Below are 21,931 nucleotides of genomic sequence, written 5' to 3'. Positions count from 1 at the left end.
TAACTTTTATTTACAGATGTAGATGAGAAGGTGGGTTAATACATTCCTCCTCTTTTTATTTTTCTGCAGTTTGCTGTTCCGCACAGTGATGAATGGAGCCGCCTTGCCCGAACACTGGTGGAGATCCGTGCCAACAGAGGAGATGGAGAGGAGGAGGCTGTGGAGTTGTCCACCTGAATGCTCAGCACACGTTACTTCAAGCACAGTGTTTACCTGTAGCCGAATGTTCCAGTGTCTCATTCTTTCACTGTAATTTTCAAAAATGACGGTCTTTCATTTGCAGCTTTTGTTTCAACAGTAGACGGACTGGCTGGGCTCTCTTGTCTCCTCTGTACAATGTGCAGACACTAAGCTCCTGTCTGCTGATGTTCCCCCGGTCTACAAATATAGCACTGGGTGCCAGTGTTTTAATTAAATGAGGTGCAATCTGAGTCAGCACGCCACTAATTAATGTATATATAAAAAAAAGATCCTAGAGCATTGTTCTGTTCACTAGATGGAAGCTGTGCACTAACTACTAACTAGGTGACCTCAGAGGGTTTCTGTAGACCACCACATGTGCCCCAATTGTACAAGTGAGTTGGCTTGATTGACAACACAAAATCTAGGTGAACATTTATTTCATCATATTATTTTAATGTAAAGATGTTAGGAGTTCAGTATTTATGGTGGTCTGCCTCTAAAAGTCTGCGCTCGCTTACTTATCGACATGTCGCCTGACGTGTATATGTTCTTTTTCCAGGTGACCATTCTCCTCTCACAGAACAATGGTGTAGAAGCCAAAAACAATGACAACACAACAGTATTTTTTCTGATAGCACTTCACAGTCACCATCTATGGTTTGTGGAAATGCTTTATTAGTCCAATTTTTTTTTGCCATTTGGTAACCCTGCTTGGGATGGACATTGAATTTTTTGGAGCAGAGCTCATTCCTACTGTTTCACAATATCAGCCTTTCAGGCCAGGACAAGGAAGTTTTTCTGTGACCTTCCATGGTATTATCAAGTGTGTGGGCAGAGGAAGGGCCTAAAACATAATACAAGTTGTCCTGTTTTCACCAGTTATCGAGTCGAGTCCATGCACAGGCATCTGTAGGCTTTTGTTGACTGTAAGGTTGAACATTCTCTCCTCATTGCTATTTTCCCCTAATATAAGCCGGCTGGGGGGGTCTGCCCTTATACAGTGCCTTGAAAAAGTATTCATACCCCTTGAAATTTTCCACATATTGTCATGCAACAACCAAAAACGTTAATGTATTTTATAGAGATTTTATGTGATAGACCAACACAAAGTAGCACATAATTGTGAAGTGAAACAATAAATGTTTTTTAAAATATTTTAGAAATAAATATGTGAAAAGTGTGGTGTACATTTGTATGGCGCCCCCCTGAGTCAATACTTTGTAGAACCACCTTTCACTGCAATTACAGCTGCAAGTCCTTTTGGGGATGTCTCTACCAGCTTTGCACATCTAGAGAGTCACATTTTTGCCCATTTTTCTTTGCAAAATAGCTCAAGCTCTGTCAGATTGGATGGAGAGCATCTGTCAACAGCGATTTTCAAGTCTTGCCATAGATTCTCAATTGGATTTAGGTCTGGACTTTGGGCCATTCCAACAAATAACTATGGTTTGATCTAAACCATTCTATTGTAGCTCTGGCTGTATGTTTAGGGCCGTTGTCCTGCTGGAAGGTGACCCTCTGCTCCAGTCTCAAGTCTTTTGGTAACTCTAACAGGTTTTCTTCAAATGCCGCGTACACACGACTGGACTTTCCGGCAGACTAGGTCCAAAGGAACCAGTCCGTCAGACAATCCGATCGTGTGCGGGCTAATCCGATTGTTTTTCATTTTAAAAATCCGACGGACCTAGAAATAGAACATGTTTCAAATATGTCCGATGGACTCAATTCCTATCGAGAAAACTGTCTGTGTGCTGGTCCGACGGACCAAATCCGACACAAGGGAAGCTATTGAACTTCCTTTTTTAGTCCCGTCTTATGTTATCACATTTAAAACAAACTGACTTAGTCCATTCATGTGTGGCCAAGTCTGTTCGTTTAGAAATCTGTCGGAACTCCGCTGAAAAGTCAGTCGGGAAGACCAGCGGACCTCGTATGTACGCGACTTAAGATTGCCTTTTATTTGGCTCCATCCATCTTCCCATAAACTCTGACCAGCTTCCCTGTCCCTGCTGAAGAAAAGCATCCCCACAACATGATGCTGCCACCAAACGGGACTTCTTATGGCTTTCTTCTTGCCGCACTTCCATAAAGGTCAGATTTGTGGCGTGCACACCTAATAGTTGTCCTGTGGACAGATTCTCCCCATCTGAGCTTTGGATGTCTTCAGCTCTGCCAGAGTTACCATGGGTCTCTTGGCTGCTTCTCTGATTAATGCTCTCCTTGTCTGGCTTACCAAAGTAGTTGGATGGCCATGTCTGTGTAAGTTTGCAGTTGTGCCATACTCTTTCCATTTTCGGATGATAGATTGAACAGTGCTCTGTGAGATGTTCAAAGCTTGTGATTTTTTTTTTTTTATAACCTAACCCTGCTTTAAACTTCTCCACAACTTTAACCCTGACATGTCTGGTGTGTTCCTTGGCATTTATGATGCTGTTTGTTCAGTAAGGTTCTCTAACAAACCTTTGAGGGCTTCAAAGAACACCTGTATTTATGCTGAGAATAAATTACACACAGGTGGACTCTATTTACTAATTAGGTGGCTTCTGAAGGCAATTGATTCCAGAAGATTTTAGTAGGGTGTATCAGAGTAAAGGGGGCTGAATACAAATGCCCGCCACACTTTTCAGATATTTGTGAAAAAAATGTTGAAAACCATTTATCATTTTCCTTCCACTTCACAATTATGTGCCACTTTGTGTTGACCTATCACATAATATCCCAATAAAAAAATATATTTAGGTTTTTGGTTGTAACATGACAAAATTTGGAAAATTTAAAGGGGTATGAATGCTTTAAGGCACTGTGGGTACAAACATATTTGTCCAATGAAAATGCACTTGTTTGATCAGCGATCTTTTCCTTTTGGCTGTATGCCACCATCTAAAGTCTGTAGGGAACTTAAAAAAAACAAAAGATTTTCCCCTTAAATAGAAAGCTGAAAATCCAGTTCTGCTCAGCGCCTTAAACCTTTACGTATGTGTCTATAAATGTTATCACTATAATTGTCATTTAAGAATCTCCAGGAAAATACCTGAGATAAAGGAGGAGGGGGTGAAAAAAGCTGAACGGTGTAGTCTAATATTCACATCTTGATATCATGCCAGGGATATGTTACTGTACAGAAGATTTGTCTAGATTACATCTTCATAAAATTTGAATTGTTTTATTATGGAAAAAGGTATTTAACATATCTTCAATTGTTCTGGGAAAAAGATTTTACTACCTTTAGGCTGCATTTTAGTCTAGGTTCCTTTTTGTATTCCAAATGCTGCTACTCCTAAAAGGCATGGACAGTGTCCCAGTGTATGTTTAGTAGGCAAGGACATAGTATCGTGGGAGATGAGAGGCGCAGATGCGGTGCTGGACAAGATATGGGATATAAGAAAGATGGAGGGTGAGATGTGAGAGTATAGGACAGAAGAGGGATGGGTTGTGGGGTGTAGGACAGGTGATAAAAGATAAACCAAAGTGTGGGAAAGATGTGGTGTGTAGAACAAGTTATAGATGGAATGTTAGGGTGTGGAAGAGATGGGAAGGGGTCGATGTGTGGTGTAGAATAGATGATGGATGAGATGTTGGGTGTGGGCGAGATGGAGATGTGGGGTGATGTAGAACAGGTGACAAATGAGATGCTGTAGAATAGGTGATGGATGAGATGTTGGGAGTGTGAGATATGGTGGGAAGATGTGGGAGTTTTAGAACAGGCATTGGATGAGATGCGGGGTGTAGAATAGGTGATGGATGAGATGTTGGGGTGTAGGACAAGTAATGGATCAGTTGTGGGGTATGGGAAATTAGGACATGTGACAAGTTGTAGGGTGTATGACAGGGGCTAAAGGCGATACAGTAGAGATGGAGATAGACATGGAGTGTAGAACAGGTGACAGATGAGATGTTGGGGTGTGGGAGAGATGGAGGGGCAGATGTGGGGTGTAGAGCAGGTGATGGATAAAATGTTGGTGTGTGTGAGAGATGGTGGGAGAGTTGTGGGGTGCAGAACAAGTGACTATTGGGATGTGGAAGAGATTGATGGGGAAATGTGGGGCGTAGGACAAGTGATGAAGGATGGACGGTGTAGGATAGGTGATAGAGAAGATATTGGGCTACTGGAGAGCTGAAGGGTGAAATGTGGGGTGTAGGACATGTAATGGTCAAGATGTTAAGGAGAGAGAGAGTTACGTTAGAAGGCTCATTAAAAAAAAAAGCTTTTTTTTTTTAGAGTAGCAGGTAGCCTTAACAACGGTTCTGCCATTATTTCCTATACCCCTCCCCCTCCAATGCCTCCTTCTCCACAACAATGTCTAATTTACGAGCAGGTACAGTACATTGTCCCGGCATTGCTTTATTAAATCCATACAGAGTGAGATATGATTGTGTGCAGATGTGGATTTCCTCCTATAAATTGGACTAGGCCAAAGGCCTCAGATGTGGTATTTCACGTGGTTTCTGAAACTCTGTATAGATGATCTATTGGAACATCACTGCGTCATATGTATTGCGGTCTGCCTCGTGAAACGGACCTATTTGAAATAATTAAAATAAACGGTTCTTTGCAGTGAACATAACGAGAGAAGCCTTATTACTAAGCTGCTGCAAAGACCAGCCTAATACCCTGAGAGGCAATTACAAAAGGCCGTTTGTACAAGAACGTTGGAGCGAACGCGCATTGTAACAGTCATTACTCGCGTGCATTCGAGTCATATTTCTTTAAAACGTTTGGGCACAGTTGATTTCATGGAAGGTTATATTAACAGATTGTGGTCCAAGAATGACACCGGAGAGACCCATAAAACATAATAAAAAATACCTTGCAGATCTGAAATTTCCTTCTTAGGATAATATATGATGCCTGCAGCCCAGAGACACAAAAACACAGTTCATACACCTCATTGGAGGGAGACAGGAAACACCAGACTTCTGCGTATACAAAGGAAATGCTTAAAATGGCCAAAACTGATTTTCTGTGTCACTAATCAGGAAAGATTAATGTCCCACAGACTGGAGACCCCAACACTTCTCATTCTGCAAAGGAAAATGCACAAAACAAAATACATTCTGCTGCATTTTTATATTTCATCCCAAAAACCTGTTCATGTGAGGGACTGTAGGATTATATTCACTTTGCGTAGAATTTACAAAACAAGCGTGAATATAGGTATGAATGGAGAATGCAGACTTGTGTTATTTTCATGTTAGTTCCATTTTACTTTTTAGCAGATTGATACACAATGTCACTGGTCTAAAGTGTACGAATGGGCTGCATTCTCAGTGATGTCATCAGTCTTTTGTGAGCGGATACGCTGCCTTTGCAGTGATGTCATCAGTCTCTTGTTACTGGAAATCCTGAATTATCAGTGATGTCATCGGTCTCTAGTGAATGGATAGGCTGCCTTCTCAATGAACTCATCAGTCTCTAGTGAGTGGATAGGCTGCATTCTCAGTGATGAAACTGGTCTCTAGTGAGTGAATACGCTGCACTATCAGTGATGTCACTGGACTGTAGTGAATAAATAGGCTACATTCACTGTAATGTCATCATTCTCTAGAGAATGGATAGCTTGTATTCTCAGCGATGTCATCAGTTTCTAGTGAATTGATGGGATGAACTCCCGATGATGGCACCAGTCTGTAGTGAATGGATAGGATGAATTCCCAGTGATGGCACCAGATTCTCAACCAGGGTTCCTCCAGAGGTTGCTAGGAGTTCCTTCAGCATTGTGCAATTTCTGCCTCTAAGATAAGTTCCCACTGACACCATTGATTTTTTTTTTTTTTAGCTATCTGTAAGGAGGTAATTCTTCCCAATGACCACAAGTGTAAGGACCATTCTTCCCACTGACCATCACACTAATGTATCATGAGTTGTAGAGTTCTAATTATTAGCAGGGGTTCCTCAAGACCGGAGAACTATTTCAAGGGTTCCTCTGTGTTGAAAAGGCTGAGAAAGGCTGCTCTAGTGAATGGATAGGATGAATTCCCAGTGATGTCACCAGTCTCTAGTGCAGTGATTCTCAACCAGGGTTCCTCCAGAGGTTGCTAGGGGTTCCTTCAGCATTGGGCAATTTCTGCCTCCCAAATAAGTTCCCACTGACACCATTGATCTTTTTAGCTATCTGTAAGGAGGTAATTTATCCCAATGATCACAAGTGTAAGGACCATTCTTCCCACTGACCACACTAATGTATCATGAGTTGTAGAGTTCTAATTTGTAGCAGGGGTTCCTCGAGACTGGAGAACTATTTCAAGGGATAGGATGAACTCCCACTGAGGTCACCAGCCTGTAGTGAATAGATGGACTACATGCTTAGTGATGTCATCAGCCTGATGAGGACAGATACATTACCCTTGCAGTGATGTCACCTGTCTCTTGTTATTGGACAGGCTCCACCCACCATGGTTTCCCTACTTCTCAACAAACAGAGTTTTGTATCATTTTGGCTAATTAACCTTATCTTCAATTATGCAATTTTTGATGCTCTGGGGGAATTGATGTCATGCTACAAATTCTACACACCTGGGGGCATGTTTAAAAAGATAAACAATTGGTCTGCATATACGAGTAGTTTAAGATACACATTCAGGGGCAAAATATTTAAAGCTAAACAAAAAAAAATACGTTACTGGACATTGGATGAACAGTTAGTCCGGGTTAACAATTCTTCAATGTCTCCCCATGGGGGTGGGGCCAGTAACAGACATGCATGGTATTATAAATTCTTTTAGAGGCCCATTTATAAGAGAATAGATGCCCCACAAGAGGAGAGCCGGTCATATTACTTTTACAGTTTTTTTTTTTTTTTTTTAAGCCAATTTATTTCTGTAGTACACCATTGGTTTCAGAATTGATCCTGTATAATAAATATGGCCCACAGTGTTTGAACCTTTTCATTGGAATGCCTTGTACATGACGTTTAGCGGGTGTGACTGGCTGGTTTATAATAGTTTTATTAGGTATTGGTATTAAGTTCTGCGTATGACATTGATGAATTTTTTTTTTTAATGTTTTTTTTTTATTTTTTTTAAGTTTATAGAGACACTAGTTTGTAGTGATATTGGGAAAGTGTCTGAAGGAAGAAACATTTATTGCCCATAGCAACCAAATTCCCTCATAAATTAGTAGAGATGAGAAAGGGGGAAAAAAAAATTGCTTTATACAGGAAGAACTTTTCCACCATCACTCCAAAGACAAGGCCCGTAGCGGAGACGTGCGGCCTTGAAAGCACTAAAATAACACAGCACTTAAAAGGGGACAGCTGCCCCCAGATAAATATTTTTTTTTTTTTTGCTTTTCAGAATTTGCGGCGTTTTTACTGTTTTCTTCTAAATTCATTTCTATGTTTTGTGCCCTTGAATCAAAATAAAGTTGTGAAGTAAAATACATGAATTTGTCCCTTTCCTGCTTGTGTTAAGTATAAATGAAGTATAAATCCACAAAAAAAAAAAAAAAGATGGAACTTCATACACAGACCAGCCGCCTCTGTGATGAGAAGAATGCCCATTTGCTGACAGGGGTCAGGCTCAGCAGCTGTTGGCTATCCCAATACTATTTGGTCAGAACACAGCTCTTAAAGAGGAAGAACTGAATTATGGAAGATGTGCCCACAAAAAGGCTTACAGGAGATCCATAGTGACAGCACACACTTTCATTTTATATCAGCATTATAACAATACAATCAATATTTTCAACAGTCCAATATAAACTTACATTAAAACAAATCTCCTTTCATAGTGGGAGAGGTGCCTGTCGGCTGGACATCTGTTCACAACTTCCTGCATGCTTTACGGCTTCTTTGCGCTAAGAACTACATACCCCATGGTAGCTTGCTGCCTGTGAGCAGTGATTCCTGACTCCACCCCCTCAAAAATGCCTCCTCTTAGCACCCCTGTAGTTCAGAAGGCAGGCTCTATGACATATGTGACACAGCAGTGACTAAGCGTCACAGAATTTAGGGGTTGTGGGGATCTTCACAAAGAAAGTTTACAAACCTCAAGGCTATTTAGCTTAAAAGAGAATGGCCAAAGCTCTTCTGGGTCATAGTAGCGGACTTGGTTCTACACTGTGATCCAGTTAAAGCCTGCTGTCATCTCACGTCAAAGTCAGTTCAGGCTCTGCAGGGATCCCGACAATAAATCAGAATCCATCAGTCGCCACACCTGCAGCTGGCTCAGCCTCTCATTAGGAGCCTGAGCCAGCTTCTCCAGTGAGCTCTGGAGGGACAGAGGGCAATGACTAAGAACTGAGTGATCAACAGTCATGCGATCACTCAGTTCTTGGTCTTCAAGCCAGTGGGGAACAGGCACAGTATCAGATAGAAAATGCAGCCATCTAGGGGAGTATGAATTTTATTTATTTTTCCAATCTTGCACTTCCCTGTTAATAAGATTAGGCTATAAATATAAATACAATGTGGACATGAATACAGGATTTTAAATTTTGACCTTGGATATGCTTTAAGATGGAGGGGTCTCCCTGCAGCCGATAGTTCTCATTACTGGCCTACCATGTCGTGTTTTGCAGTGTGTAGCAAACAAAAAGCAATGAACCAATGGTCAAATGAGTCCAAATAAACTTTGTTCATCTGGGCAAGGCTTTGTTTCCTTATGTCGGAGACTTCAGCAAATTGAACAGAAAGCAGCACAATAGAAACATCACCAAATTCTCCTGAGATTAGCAGTCAGAGGCAGCAGTGCCTTAGATCTCACATGGCAGATATACAGCTATGAGGCTGAAGGCAAGCTCCCATACCAAATTCACCAGTATATTTCATCCCTAATTCCAGACAAAATGTTTCTCTCAGTGTATGCACAATTAAAGTGGTATTAAACCAAAAATGTAATCTATTAAAGCTTACCAATCATTAGATGCGGTGGCTGCGTTAGTGTTTTTTAGGCTCATTTCACCACTGGTTCATTGCTTTTTATTCTCTACACACTACAGAACATGGCACGGTAGGCCAGTAATAGGAAACAACAGCTGCAGGGGAGACCCCTCTATCTTAAAGCATATCCAAGGTCAAAATGTAAAATCCTATATTCATGTCCACATTGTATTTATAGCCTACTCTTATTAACGGGGAAGTGCAGGATTGGGAAAAAAACATTCATACCTAGATGGCTGCAGCTTCGATCTGATGCTGCAGCTGTTTCCCACTGGCTCAAAGACCAAGAACTGAGTGATCACATGACTGCTGATCACTCAGTTCTTAGTCCCCTCCCCTAACAGTACTGCGCTCCTTCTTACAGGGTGGGGTACTCTAATACCGGAGGTGAACTACCTCCGGTATTAGAGTGCCCCACTCTGAAGGAGCGCAGCAGACAGCAGCATTGTTAAGGTGAGGGGAGGGGACTGCTAGTGTATCTACATCTGCTAGTCCATCTAACAAATTGAAACTAAACTGCTGATCACACTTTATAACTGTTATCCTTTTGGGATAAAGGTTTTATAATAAAAGCAGATCATTGTAAAGCACTCCTGCCAGAGGTAAATGGTTTGTCTCAACCCTGTAACTGCTATATGTGCAGAACATAGAAATCAAAAGCCAGCACATGATCGCTGCTTGTGAAATTTAATTTTGCACTGAAGCAGTTACATCTTTGAAATGCCAACACGTTTCAGCCTAAGCCTTGCTCATGCTATGAGGAAGGCTTAGGCCAAAATATGTTGGCATTTCAAAGATGTTGCAACGGCTTCAGTGCAAAATGAAATTTCACAAGCAGCGATAATGTGCTGGCTTTTGATTTGTATGGATTCATGTTGGACGGGATAGCCAGAGCACCGACACACCACCCATCGCCCATTTATTGCAGTAGAACTTGGGCGAGTTCTTACACTACATATACAGGACAGCGTGTTCTGTTGAAAAACAACAGCCTTGCTGGCCAGATCACCAGGTGAAAAAAAAAGGAACAAATGTAGCCATCACATCTAAGAACTGTTGAGCTGTAATATAATATTTGCTTTTGGAACTATTGCCACTTCTAGATGTTCACTATAACATAGCAAGTATTCACTTGAGTTCAGTTGCACTTTAATTCCATCATAGAAAGTACTAGGGCACATGGGACGTGTCTATAGGTTTATCTGCAACCCAACTGACAGAATACCAATTGCTTTTCTAACAGCGCTCTTCCATGAAAAGCATGCTGTGTGCGGGTAGCTCAGGCCAAAGGACAAGGTGTAGCTTATACACAGCTTTAATCACCCCATGTGATGCTGCTTCTTCGCCCAGCTCAGTCACATGCTACTCCCAACCTCAAAGTACTGGGTAGTGTCTCTGGCGTCTGAACGCACTCTGTGTATATGTTTGGAAAAGCAGTTCTGCTGCTTTGTTCTGAAGAGCAATACACAGAATTGTTTTCTGATGCCCCTCTGCATTCTAAGTTAATAAAATAAACGGCTATACCTACAAGTACAAATATACTCGAAAGTGTCAGCATAGCCAGCAATATGAAGACCACCACTGTCCATCTCCTTGCTGGTGGTAGAGCCAGTGCAGAGCTTCACAAACCCAGGATCCCATCTGGGAGTTGGACCAGGCTGGTCCCGGAGATTGGGCCATTCTCAGACAGTTCATTGTTGTTCAAAGTTACAGAATGACGGCAATCTTTTTCAACTCAGGTTTATTAGACTACATCATAATGTAAATGACTAACGTTCATAATGAACATAGAATACTCACTACCACCACATGTAAGAACACACAAGAAGTGCTCTCATTTCAGATAACTGGATATCATCATCATCGTACATCAGATTAGAAATCTCTCACTGCTGCAGATTGTGGCGTCAAGATTCCTGACAAATTACAAACACTAGGTAAGGCAGTCGTACAGTACATCGATTATTTGCTACCTTCATTAGAAGCAGCATTTCATGTAAGTGCAAATTATGATTGGACTTTGTCTTCTCACAAATTGCAGTTTGCAAGGTCAACGATTTGTGGGCGGAGCTAAAGTCAAAGTGGAGTCACCCAATGTTCACACATGCGGGAGCAATATATGTAATGCAGGCGTGTGTCCGGCTTCAGCTCTTCTACACAAAGCAGATTTACACTTGGATTATCAAAAAGCTCTGACTTTAGTCCTGAGAGAAGGCTCAAATACTTTGCTCATCTGGAAAAAATCCTGCTTCTGTCTCCCCTCACTGCTTCCTATGTCTGAAGGCACAGGCAGTTGGTTAAATGATCTCTGCTTAATGGGAGGAGAAAAAATTTAGACTGATTTTTTTTTTTTTTAAAGCAAAGTGATTAGGCCTTCATGTGTTTCCACCACTAAAGAGAATAGGGGTAGCTTGTTCTTCAATAAAAGGATTTCCGCTCTTAAGTCAATTTATCCATCCTAGCAAGTAAGGTAACAAGGCTTCATTTACTAAAATTGGAGTGCAAAATCTGGTGCAGCTGAACATCGTAGTCATAGCCAATCAGCTTCTAACTTCAGCTTGTTGAGTTAGGCCCCTTTCACACTGGGGCGGTTTTCAGACGCTACAGCGCTAAAAATAGCGCCTGAAAAAAACGGCCCGAGGGGCTTTCACACTGGAGCGGTGCGCTAGCAGGACGGTGAAAAAAGTCCTGCTAGCAGCATCTTTGGAGCGGTGAAATCAATGGGACAATGCGGCTATACCACCGGCAAAGCACCACTGCAGCGGCACTTTGCGGGCGGTTTTAACCCTTTTTCGGCCACTAGCGGGTGTTAAAACCACCCCACTAGCGGACGCAGACCGCTGCTAAAACGACTGTAAAGCGCCGCTAAAAATAGCGGCGTTTAACCAACGGCCGCACTGCCACGGTGTGAAAGGGGCCTTAAGATTTTACAAAACAACAAAAAAAAAAAGGAAGCCGATTTGTTTCTTTGTTTCTATGCAGAACTGCATAAGATTTTTGTCTCTCTAGTTTTAATAAACCAACCCCCACAGCATTTGGTAATGTAAGCAGCATTAGAAGGAGCATCAAGCAGAACATCCTCCAGGTAGAAAGTTGTAGCTGTCCTCTAATTTATTCATCTCAGCAGTACTTAAGTGTGCGAATTTAAATCCACTTTACAGAATAAATGTATGCAATACTGAAAATTCCTTAATGGCTGGAAAAATGTAAGGAAATACACTAATCCTCTATCTACTTACCCCAACTGAACTTCTACTAGCCTGGTCCTCCATCCTGCCCATGCTAGAACTGCCACTAAGCCCCCCCCCATGATTCTATTTAGAGCATGGAAACCGCTAATATGGTGCTCAGGGGGGAGAAGCACTAGAAGACCTACTGTAAATTTCAACAGAGCTTAAACGTATGAAATCCCATCCAAAATTTATTTTAGTAAATAATAAAGATAAATTATCTATTTTTTTTATAATATTGGCGGTATGTGTATACAGAGAAAATTGTAAACCTGAAAGCCTACCAGCGCTCCCTCACGGAATAGAGCCCATTGGTGTAACAGATCGCTGATATGTGACCTCTTATTATGTATGATCTTCTACTGACAGCACACACATAACAGTATAGGGCATATGAATGCAGTCAGTTAACATTATTAAAACCTAAAATTTGTGACTGCTAGCCTGGGATCTTTAGATACACTTTATAAGAAAGATAGCATTTGGTCAGAATATAAGACACCCACATAGCAGAAATCTCAAATTTAAAGCCTCCTGAAATCTTGTAACATTCAATTCCATTGCATGATATTTAAATACTAAATTTTCACATCTTTTATATCTTACACACTTTCAAGGCTGACTATTAAAAGACCCAACCACCACCTTAAAATTGGATGACCCAATAGAATTCTACAATGAGGAGTGGGTACCCCCTCCCCCGAGGGGTCATAATGAGTGCTTCTAATACCCAGCACTTATGGCACACAAATCCCTGCGCAGTGGGGCTGATCCTTTCCTTTATAGAAAATAATGATTTAGACCACAGCAATCCCATTGGCCAACTGGCAAGGTACTGAAGTTCGGCCCCTGGCACAACTGAGGACGGGCAGATGTAGACAGCTATGAACACCATGGAGTTGATTTACAAAACTGGAGTACAAAATCTGGTGCAGCTGTGCATAAAAACCAATCCGCTTCCAGGTTGTATTGTCAAAGTTTAACTGAACAAGCTAAAGTTAGAATCCGACCTACCATGCACAGCTGCACCAGATTTTGCACTAGTTGTAGTAAATCAACCCCCATAAGTTGTAGCTGGGTTTAACATTGCAAAACAATCTTTAGCTTTACGTACCTTATAGGGACGCTAATGGGAAACAACTCTACAACCAAGTTCCCAGCTCCACCCACTTACTATTATAAAGCCTGCAGCAAGGGTGAGAATTCAGAGCAGGTGTCTCACCATCATCCCTCGAGACAAATGAAGCCAGTGGGTACAATAGCCACCTCCTTGTTACTCATACACTGAAATGCTAGTTCTAAGTGATTTCACCCTTTTTAAAGAGCAGTGTCTAAAAACTGATGAAAAGTGGACATGTTGCCCATGACAACCAAAATAAGGTCATTATTTGAGTCACCAAGACTACCACGTGAGCAAACACTGGTTACAATGCAACATCCCTCACCAGCCAGTTATATAACTAAAGTCTTGAGCAACCTGCGACCGAAACTCAACCTGCAGAATGTCTGCCCAAACATGCTGAAGAGGTTGTGGTTCCACAATCTAGTTCAGCCCAGGTTACTCAAGCCTCATTCAGCCCTGCAAAAAAAAGAATCATGGCAATCAAGGTATGCACGTTTGTTAAAACAATTGATGCAATACAAATATGGATTCAATGACGACAAATTAATCCAAACAGTGAGGGGAATATACGAAGAACAGAACAGCCAGAATCTAGAGCAGCTGTGCATGGCAACCAATCAACTTATATCTTTCAATGTTTAACATAAGAGTCTGATTGGTTTCCATGTACAGTTGCTCCAGATTCTGTCTGTTCCAATTTTAGTGAACTCCCCGCATTTTGTGCATTCTTTAAAACCTGCCAGAAAGGGAAAGCCTGTCTTTTTTTGTTGTCCTTTTGATTTACATGTAACATTTCCCAGAGATAATACAATTAATTTCTTATTAGACTAAAATGCCTGACCCATGTGTGTTACTTCTAAAGAAAAAAAGTTTCACTTCAATAAAACTGCCCGGTTCATCAGTACATGTCAAGAGATGGTTTGTACCACATGTTTTGTAGGCAGCCCTTTAAAGTGGTTGTAAACCCTTACAAATCACTTTGACCTACAGGTAAGCCTAGATTAAGGCTTACCTGTAGGTCCAAGAAATATCTCCTAAATCTATACGGTTTAGGAGATATTTACCTGAAGACAGGCACCGCTGCGCCGTAGACAGCAGCACGCAGGCGCACTGGGTAAGCCGCAGATCGCGGCGATAGGCCACGAGTGTCAGCTCCCGTGCTCATGCGCGGGAGTGACGTCATCGCTGCTCCGGCGAATCACAGCGCCGGAGCAGCGAGACCCACGGAGACCCACCAAGAAGATGGACGCTCGGAACTACAGGGGACAGCGGTGACTTTGCTGGCTCCTGTGTCAGGTAAGTGACACATAATGGACTACTATGCGATGCATAGTAGTCCATTATGCTTTACCTTTGCAGGGAATCAAAGAGGAAGTAAACTCATCAGGGTTTACTTCCTCTTTAAAAGAGAATATAAATCAAATCAATCACATCAGTCTTTGCCAGAGGAGGAGATTATAATCCAATTTAACCGCGTCCATAGACATACACTCACAGTAAGACCAATGTGGGCAGAAGCCAATCAAACTACTTGCTTGTTTTGGAAAGAAAACTGGAGCAGAAGGAAACCAATGCAGCACAGGAAAATGACAAACCAAATTCATGTAGTGTTCTCGGTGGGACGGGCACTAGCTCTTTAAGCCAAGTTTGCACCTATGGTGAAAATTTATAAGAATATTGGCATGGCCTTATGGGGGTTTAATGGCTGTTCTTGGATACAACTAGAGGACATATACATACTATTTCTTGTTTTAAGTGATTTAGCGCCATAAGAATAAGAGATAGTCATATATGTTATCTGTTAAGGGGGTGGTTGTTATGGCAGCTTTCACACTATATAATATTTGACTTTGGGCTTTTCTCTCTACCCATTTGTTTGGTTGTATGATCTTGGGTACACTAGCTGCTCTCTGCAGAAGCCTCTATGGTCCCTACCCACTCAAGCAGAAAAGCTACAACTGTTGTAAACCCTGTGTATGGTGCTCAGGCAGATCATGCAGCCACTGTGATGCCACTGACTTAGCTGTAAATAAAAATAAATATAAAGCTGTAATAAAAATAAAGCTATTCCCACAAAGGTGATCAAGTGGCACCTGTTTTTGCAGATTCCGGCACACATCTGTGGCCACCTTGAAGATAAAACACCAGACCGCTTACTGCAGTAATGCATCCCAATGCACCTTGCCAAAGGAGTTGCATTGCAGATGAATGCACAAACATGCATTGTGGTGGCTAAAATCTTACATACATCCTTGCTAGCGTGTTAGGCAGCTCAATCAAATGAATGCACAAAGCACATTAACAGTAATGTGCTGCAATAGCATGAATAAGTGTTGTGTCGAGTGCAAAGAGCAGGAAGTGCAAAGTATAGTAACCAACCAGAAAGAATATCGTCACTAGCCTAAGCGGACATCTAACTGGCTACAGGGCAGATTATAATTATTCTATGAACTGCTTCAATGAATATCATTTTTCTTTTTAAAAATAAGTGGGTGGCTAATATATGTTTGGTGAAAAAAACTAAAACAAAAAATTCAGTACATCTTGCAATTCATGCAAGTACAGAATACCTGTTTGTCTGAAATCCGGGGAGCTAGAAGTTAAGAAACTTGCTGTAGTGAGCGGATAAAGCTGCCTCTGCTGCACACAAACCCCAAGCATTGTTCTCCTCTTATGGACTACAAAACACCAACCACTTTTGTTATGGAGATGAGAACAGAGGATTTCCCATACTCTAGCAGAGTACACTGGGGATAGCACTGGGTAGGGCAGACTACATTCGTAGGTGGGATTTCTGTGCATGAGAGTCATCAGCTTAACAGTAAGTTAGGAGAGGAAGTTAGGAGCTCACTGGATTACTTGGAGATAATTATAAAGGATTTATATATTATTATGTAATCTGATTTTGATACTTTTTTTTTTTTTTTTTTTAGATAATTTAGAGCATGTACTTTTATGACACAAAACACAGGGAAATGTGCATTGCATTTCAGAGATGTACTGAATTTTTTATTTATTTTTTTGCCCAGATATACATTTGAAATAAACGACGACTTCTGCCTAGTACATACAACATACATTGATCTGTGGTTCTGATATTGCGTCATTCGTTTTGGTCCCCCCCATCTTTGGTTGCAGTTGACCTGCCCGATGGACTCTGGTAGTCGTATTGGTCAGTGAAATTCAGATACATTCTTAAAGGCCAAGACCCTGCAAAGAATAAATGCTACCCTGTGGCTGTCAGGCCCTGGTGGAACCACACGCTTGGTGCTATTTACTCCTTAGTGAATAAAGTTTTTCCATCAGAGCTGGACAGCCAAGCTGAATACTTCTTTCTTAAACCAAAAAAGATTGCACATAAAAAGAAACTATAATGTTCTAAAAACTTTCATGAAACGGATTATGGAATAAAATACGTCAGTGGAAATTATTGCATGAGGGGAACAAATTGTAAAATATGACAGAACTGCATTGATTGGTCTCCCGCAAGTTGCCGCAATCCTCAAGCTTTAGCCGCGACAGAGGTAGATGGTGGGGCCTGGAATCGAGGCAGGTACAGTCCAAATTTGCTTTCGATTCCGGCAAAAGTGGCTACAGCAAGTTTATATCCCCCGACGTGGTCTGGATTTGGGGCCGGCAATGTGATTCGGGATTTAGGGACCGGTTCTGAACCAGCTGGTTTCCTGCAAGTCAAAAAACAAAGTAGTTATAATGCAAGATGTGAACAGCAGCAAGTCAACCTGTACTTTTAGTTTTCTATTCTGTACTGGTGTGTTGGCAGCTTTCCTTGTATGGTTACAGTGCCCGTGGGCAGGGCAGTTCTGATTGGGCAAAGCTATGACGCACCTCCTGGTATTGCTGAACTATGCCCACCCACCTCCCATTTCTACTGGCTGGTGAGGCAGTTTCCCTACAGAGAAGATTCTGTATTTTGAAAGTTTAATTGATAGGTTTAGTTCCGCTTTAAGTACAATACCATACTATCAGTCCTTCATTGTGAAGACGCCAAGAGCCCACACATCTTAGATAAGAAGTGAGCACTGGCTTCTAAGGGAGCACAGGGATAGAGCTAGTAGAAGCTGAATTTTTGTACTTACCGTAAGTTCATCAAGGAAAACAAAAATCAGTTATTCAGAATCAATCGGGTTTCATTGCCATTGTCAGGAGGTGCTGGACACTGGCAAACAAAAAAGTAATTGGCTAGCCAGGTATAACCCCTCCCACTCAGGGCATGTATCAGCTTTGTAAAAATGTGGCAACATGTGTATATATTGCAAACATAATGGGGTGTAATCCAAGTCCCTTAACTCCAAGAAGCTAAGGTAGTGGGTACAAAAATCCTGTTTATCGTCTCGTTTATTAAGGGACACAGGAATCTGTTATTCAGAGAAGATTGGTAGTCAAGAAAGCAGTCCAACTGAGGAGTGGGCAATAATAAAACACCACCAGGCCCACGTAGCAAAACAAATAGAACAGGGGGAAATCTGGAGCTCAAAGTGCTGCCTGAAAAACCTTACGTCTGAAACTGGCAACTGACTGGGAGCATTTTGGAAATTAATCTCTGCATCTGGAGACAAATCTATCCAGTTTGTTTCTGAGCCTGAAGGTCCACCCTCTGGTGTTCCCGACTTTTACCATTAGTTCTGAAACCCTTTTGGATGTAGGGACCCATTCCTTTGGATTCAGGTGCTGTTGAAATGTTGAATGGTAGTCTGCCTGCCAATTAACTACACTTGGAATGGGGATGTGGAGTTATACCTCTCCTGTCACAGCAAGGCTTTCAGTTGCTCCCCGATGGTTGATGTACACCACTACAGTTGCGTTTCCTGTCTGGCTCCTGATCAGATCACCTGCCAGTCAGAGTTGCTGGGACAGGCAAACTGCATGGAGCTTCAGAATGTGGACTGGGAGACAAGATTTCTCTAGCAAATCTCCTGCACTGATCCACTACAGCCCTTCAGGGTAGCATCCCTTGTTGGGATTTTCTAAGACAGCGGGAAGATTACCCCAATTCCAGAGCTGGAATCCTGAGCAACCAGGCTGGAGCTAACCTGGTGTAAGGAGATTTAATTTGTCTAGAGAATGTTGTGTTTCAGGAGTCTGTAGTGGAAAAAGGTATTACTGCCCCAAAGGCAAGCATCAAGCCCTGAATTCTCATGAGGAATTGCAGAGTCAGGCAGGGGCAGAGAGTACGTTTATCTTAGCAAAGATTCTTCTAGTGATAAGTCTGTTCCAGAGCAGACTACTGAAGATGCGTAATTCAACCAAATCAAGACTGTCTGCATGATATTGTCAGACATTATTTGTGCCATCTGTTCCTTCAATATGTGGTCTTCACAAGTATCCTGCAATGTGAATACCCTGGGAGTGTAAAAAGGCCAACACAGATGCCAACACCTTGGTTAACAATCGGGGTGCACGAAAGACTACATTTTGGGGCTACAAACTGGTGGTTGTGCTCAAACAGGTAGGAGGCGTAGTGTTGATAAGCTGGAGAGATGGTGACTTGGAAGTGCTCATCCTTGGATGTCCACAAAGGCTAGAAAGTCTCCCTGATGGAGGTAGGCTATGAGAGATCTTGTGTTTTTTTTACAAGATTTTCAGACTTGAATGAAGACATTTAAAACCTTCAGATTCAAGTATGGGGGGGAAACCCCTTTTGGTTTTGGAACAGAGAAAAGGTTTAAGCATAAACCCTAAAAACCTTTCTGTCATTGAACAATGGCAAGACATTTTGGTTCAGAAATGCAAGAGCCACATGGAGGGCTGCAAGTCTATGTGGACAAAAGAAGGTTTAAGAACATGACCCTGGGTACGGGACAGATAGCAGAACTCTAGCTTGTAGCCACTGGGAATTACTTCTACCAAAGCATCCAAGTTATTTTCTGACCAGGTGTTTGCAAAGGTTGGTTAATGGATGTCCACCCACTTTGGAAATTGGGGACGTCTTTAAAATATCTGGGAGATTCAGGGAGCCTAGGATTGTGATTGAACTGGACCTATAGATTGAATTTGGCTGTAGAGGTTTGGGAGTTAAAAAAAAAGAGAGAGAACTCTTCTGGGATCCAGAGGGGAAAGGAGTCTTTCCAGTTTGTGGCTTAGGCTTCTTTTGCTGGGTCAGTATGTTTATTCCCTGGTGAAATGCTTAATGGAGGTATTCAGAGACTCAACAAAGGACATAACCCTTTTCCAGCAGATCAACATTTCAGCCAGAGTTCTCTGCATAATCACTGACAATAGAAAATTCAGGAAATAATATAATCAATGTCAACTAATCTATCAACAGATTAGGCATAAGCTTGAGGCACACAAGTACAGGATCAGTAAGGTTAGTAGCTGGATCTTTTGACATCTATTTATACTATTGCCCTCAGGTTTGCGGTACATACATTACAACTATGTCAGGTTCCATAACAGGGCAATAACAAAGATTCATTCTCATAAGGTATGGCCCACCAGTGCTTTGTTAAGGTGGGAAAATTGCCAGATCCACAATGAACACAAACCACCACTTTTAAAATGCCTTCTCAAATGGGAATTGATCTGCAAAGCGTTTAGGAGGAGTGAATGGGTTTTTCAGTCACCATACAGAAGTTGTTCAAGTAAGGAGTGTACAAGAAAGGCTTTGATAGTTTTGGAGGCGATCAGGGATCCCAAACAGCACCATTAACAGCTACATGCTGCTCTTCTAATTTTAATTTGGCATGCACTGCATCAAATTTTGAACCAAAATATATATTTAAAGTGGTTGTAAACCCCTGAAATTAAAAATAAACAAAGCATATCCATAGTGTGCAATTACCTCGGTCCATGGCACTTAAGTGTGGTTCTTGGATGTTGTCCCCTTCCTCTGCTATGTGCATGAATCTCTTCTGACAGTTTTCCCTGATACAAGGCAATCCTGGGAGGCTCCCGCTCTTGGGCCAGTCACTTCAGGTGGCTTGTTATCACAATCCCTGGGAATTACAGGAACTGGCTGCAGCCCCCACCCATTTATTCATTAAGGATTTGTGGGATCCTACTTTAGAAAACCTCAGCAACAGAAGGTTTGGAGGCTGCCACAGATTCAGGCATGTATAACAGATTCTGGGGGAGAAAGCACACCCGAATTCCAAGTCTGCAAGCATAGCTGCAAATTGGCCCATAAAATCAAGAATTGATGCAACTTCTTTCTGCTTAATGCAGAGGAGGGGCGCCACAACTGAAAGAACTAAAGAAGACTCTGAGAAGTGTAACGACTAAAGCAGAGCACAGTGATCCAAGCTGGCAGTGTCAGACCCCTAAGGAGGAGATACTGGATTATGCATGGAATGGTTAGTGGATTGTGAGCTAGAGGACCCCCCCATTTAGCTGGACTGCTCCCCTTGCACTTGGATTTTGACGTTACACTGTTTAAAAGATGCAACTTCACTGAGAGCACCAAGTAAAAACCGTGGGTACCCACAAACCAGAGGCAGAGAGTAGGAGAGATTAAAATGGCTAGATGTGAACAGGTCATTGTAAGCGGCAGAAAGGAACCACCAAGATAAAACCATGTCTCTTGTAAATCAGAGCAATGGCAGGAAGCAGATATAAATGATGCTGAAAAGGTGAACACAGAGCGCAAAGTTCTCCAGTTAGTAATGCAGCACACAACTGTCCAGCATGTTAACCCTTTTGTGGAAACCAACAGAAAAGAGGGTGCAATAATAGAGTCCAACAGAACCAATATATACGTAGTGGTTCCCAATGCTCAACTCACGCAGCCTCTGGTGTAATCCAGTCTTTGCAGACTCTTCAATGAGTACATTAAAGAGTCTTCACAAACTGCATCACACCAGAGGATGTGCCCAGGATCTAGACCTGAAAAGCACTCTGTGGCCAAAAGTACACAGAGGTCTCGTCTCGAAAGTGCCAAAAGCAGAGCCCAGTGGTCAAAGGTCACATTCGAGGCAGAACCTACATTCTTCGGTCTGGTGGGGTACGGACTCTAAAGTTACTGCTGAGGACACCCCAACCCAAGATAGGTACATAAAAAGCATGGCTCACCAACATGTAGATGAAGTTGATTAAAGAAAAAAAAAAATCTCAAAAAAAAAAAAAATCTCAGAAAAAGAGAAGACAAGGAAAAATTGCAAAACTTTTTTTAAATTGTGACAGCAGGTACAGAAACAAGATCCCAGCCCGCTGTCAGAATTAGAAGAAAGATTGGAGAGAGGCTGCAAGAGCTGAAACATATTATATATTCCCAAGGATAAACTTATCCTTTAAGCTGTAACCCAATTGCTGTATCAGTGGTTACCTTCACATGCTAAATAGAATATCAATAAAGTTTTTACAAATTTCGGTGGCTGTCAAGATATCTTGCGTTTTTTTTTTCTTCAAAACACAACCCCCCCCAAAACTTACTTTCCACCAAAATCTATGTAGAACCATCGTTGCAGTAACTCGTATGTCACCAGCGTCACACCAAACTGGGGAGAGGATCTGAACACACGCGCTGCAGACAGAAAAAAGGTCAGCATTTATTGCAGAAA

At 41.9% G+C, this 21,931-nt stretch overlaps 2 protein-coding genes across 5 annotated transcripts in view; one reads left to right on the top strand and one right to left on the bottom strand.

The window, feature by feature from the left end:
- Positions 1-7,563, top strand: part of DYNC1I1 (dynein cytoplasmic 1 intermediate chain 1) — a 792,350-nt gene extending 784,787 nt beyond the window's left edge. For all 4 annotated transcript variants that reach the window (XM_077490748.1, XM_077490750.1, XM_077490749.1 and 1 more), the window contains one exon: positions 70-7,563. In XM_077490748.1, coding sequence (XP_077346874.1) covers positions 70-177 — 108 coding nt within the window. In that variant the 3' untranslated portion in view covers positions 178-7,563. The remainder of the gene's footprint in view (positions 1-69) is intronic.
- Positions 7,564-10,786: 3,223 nt separating this feature from the next.
- SLC25A13 (solute carrier family 25 member 13) overlaps positions 10,787-21,931 on the bottom strand; it is a gene marked incomplete in the record, with an annotated part of 301,958 nt that continues 290,813 nt past the window's right edge. The window contains 2 exon segments of the mRNA XM_077490751.1: positions 10,787-17,098; positions 21,804-21,894. Coding sequence (XP_077346877.1) covers positions 16,918-17,098; positions 21,804-21,894 — 272 coding nt within the window.

Source organism: Lithobates pipiens, unplaced genomic scaffold (assembly GCF_037356315.1).
Source record: "Lithobates pipiens isolate NorthernLeopardFrog02 unplaced genomic scaffold, aLitPip1_a1.2 Scaffold_19, whole genome shotgun sequence".
NCBI classification, from domain to species: domain Eukaryota; kingdom Metazoa; phylum Chordata; class Amphibia; order Anura; family Ranidae; genus Lithobates; species Lithobates pipiens.
This window is presented reverse-complemented; position numbering and strand designations above follow the sequence as displayed.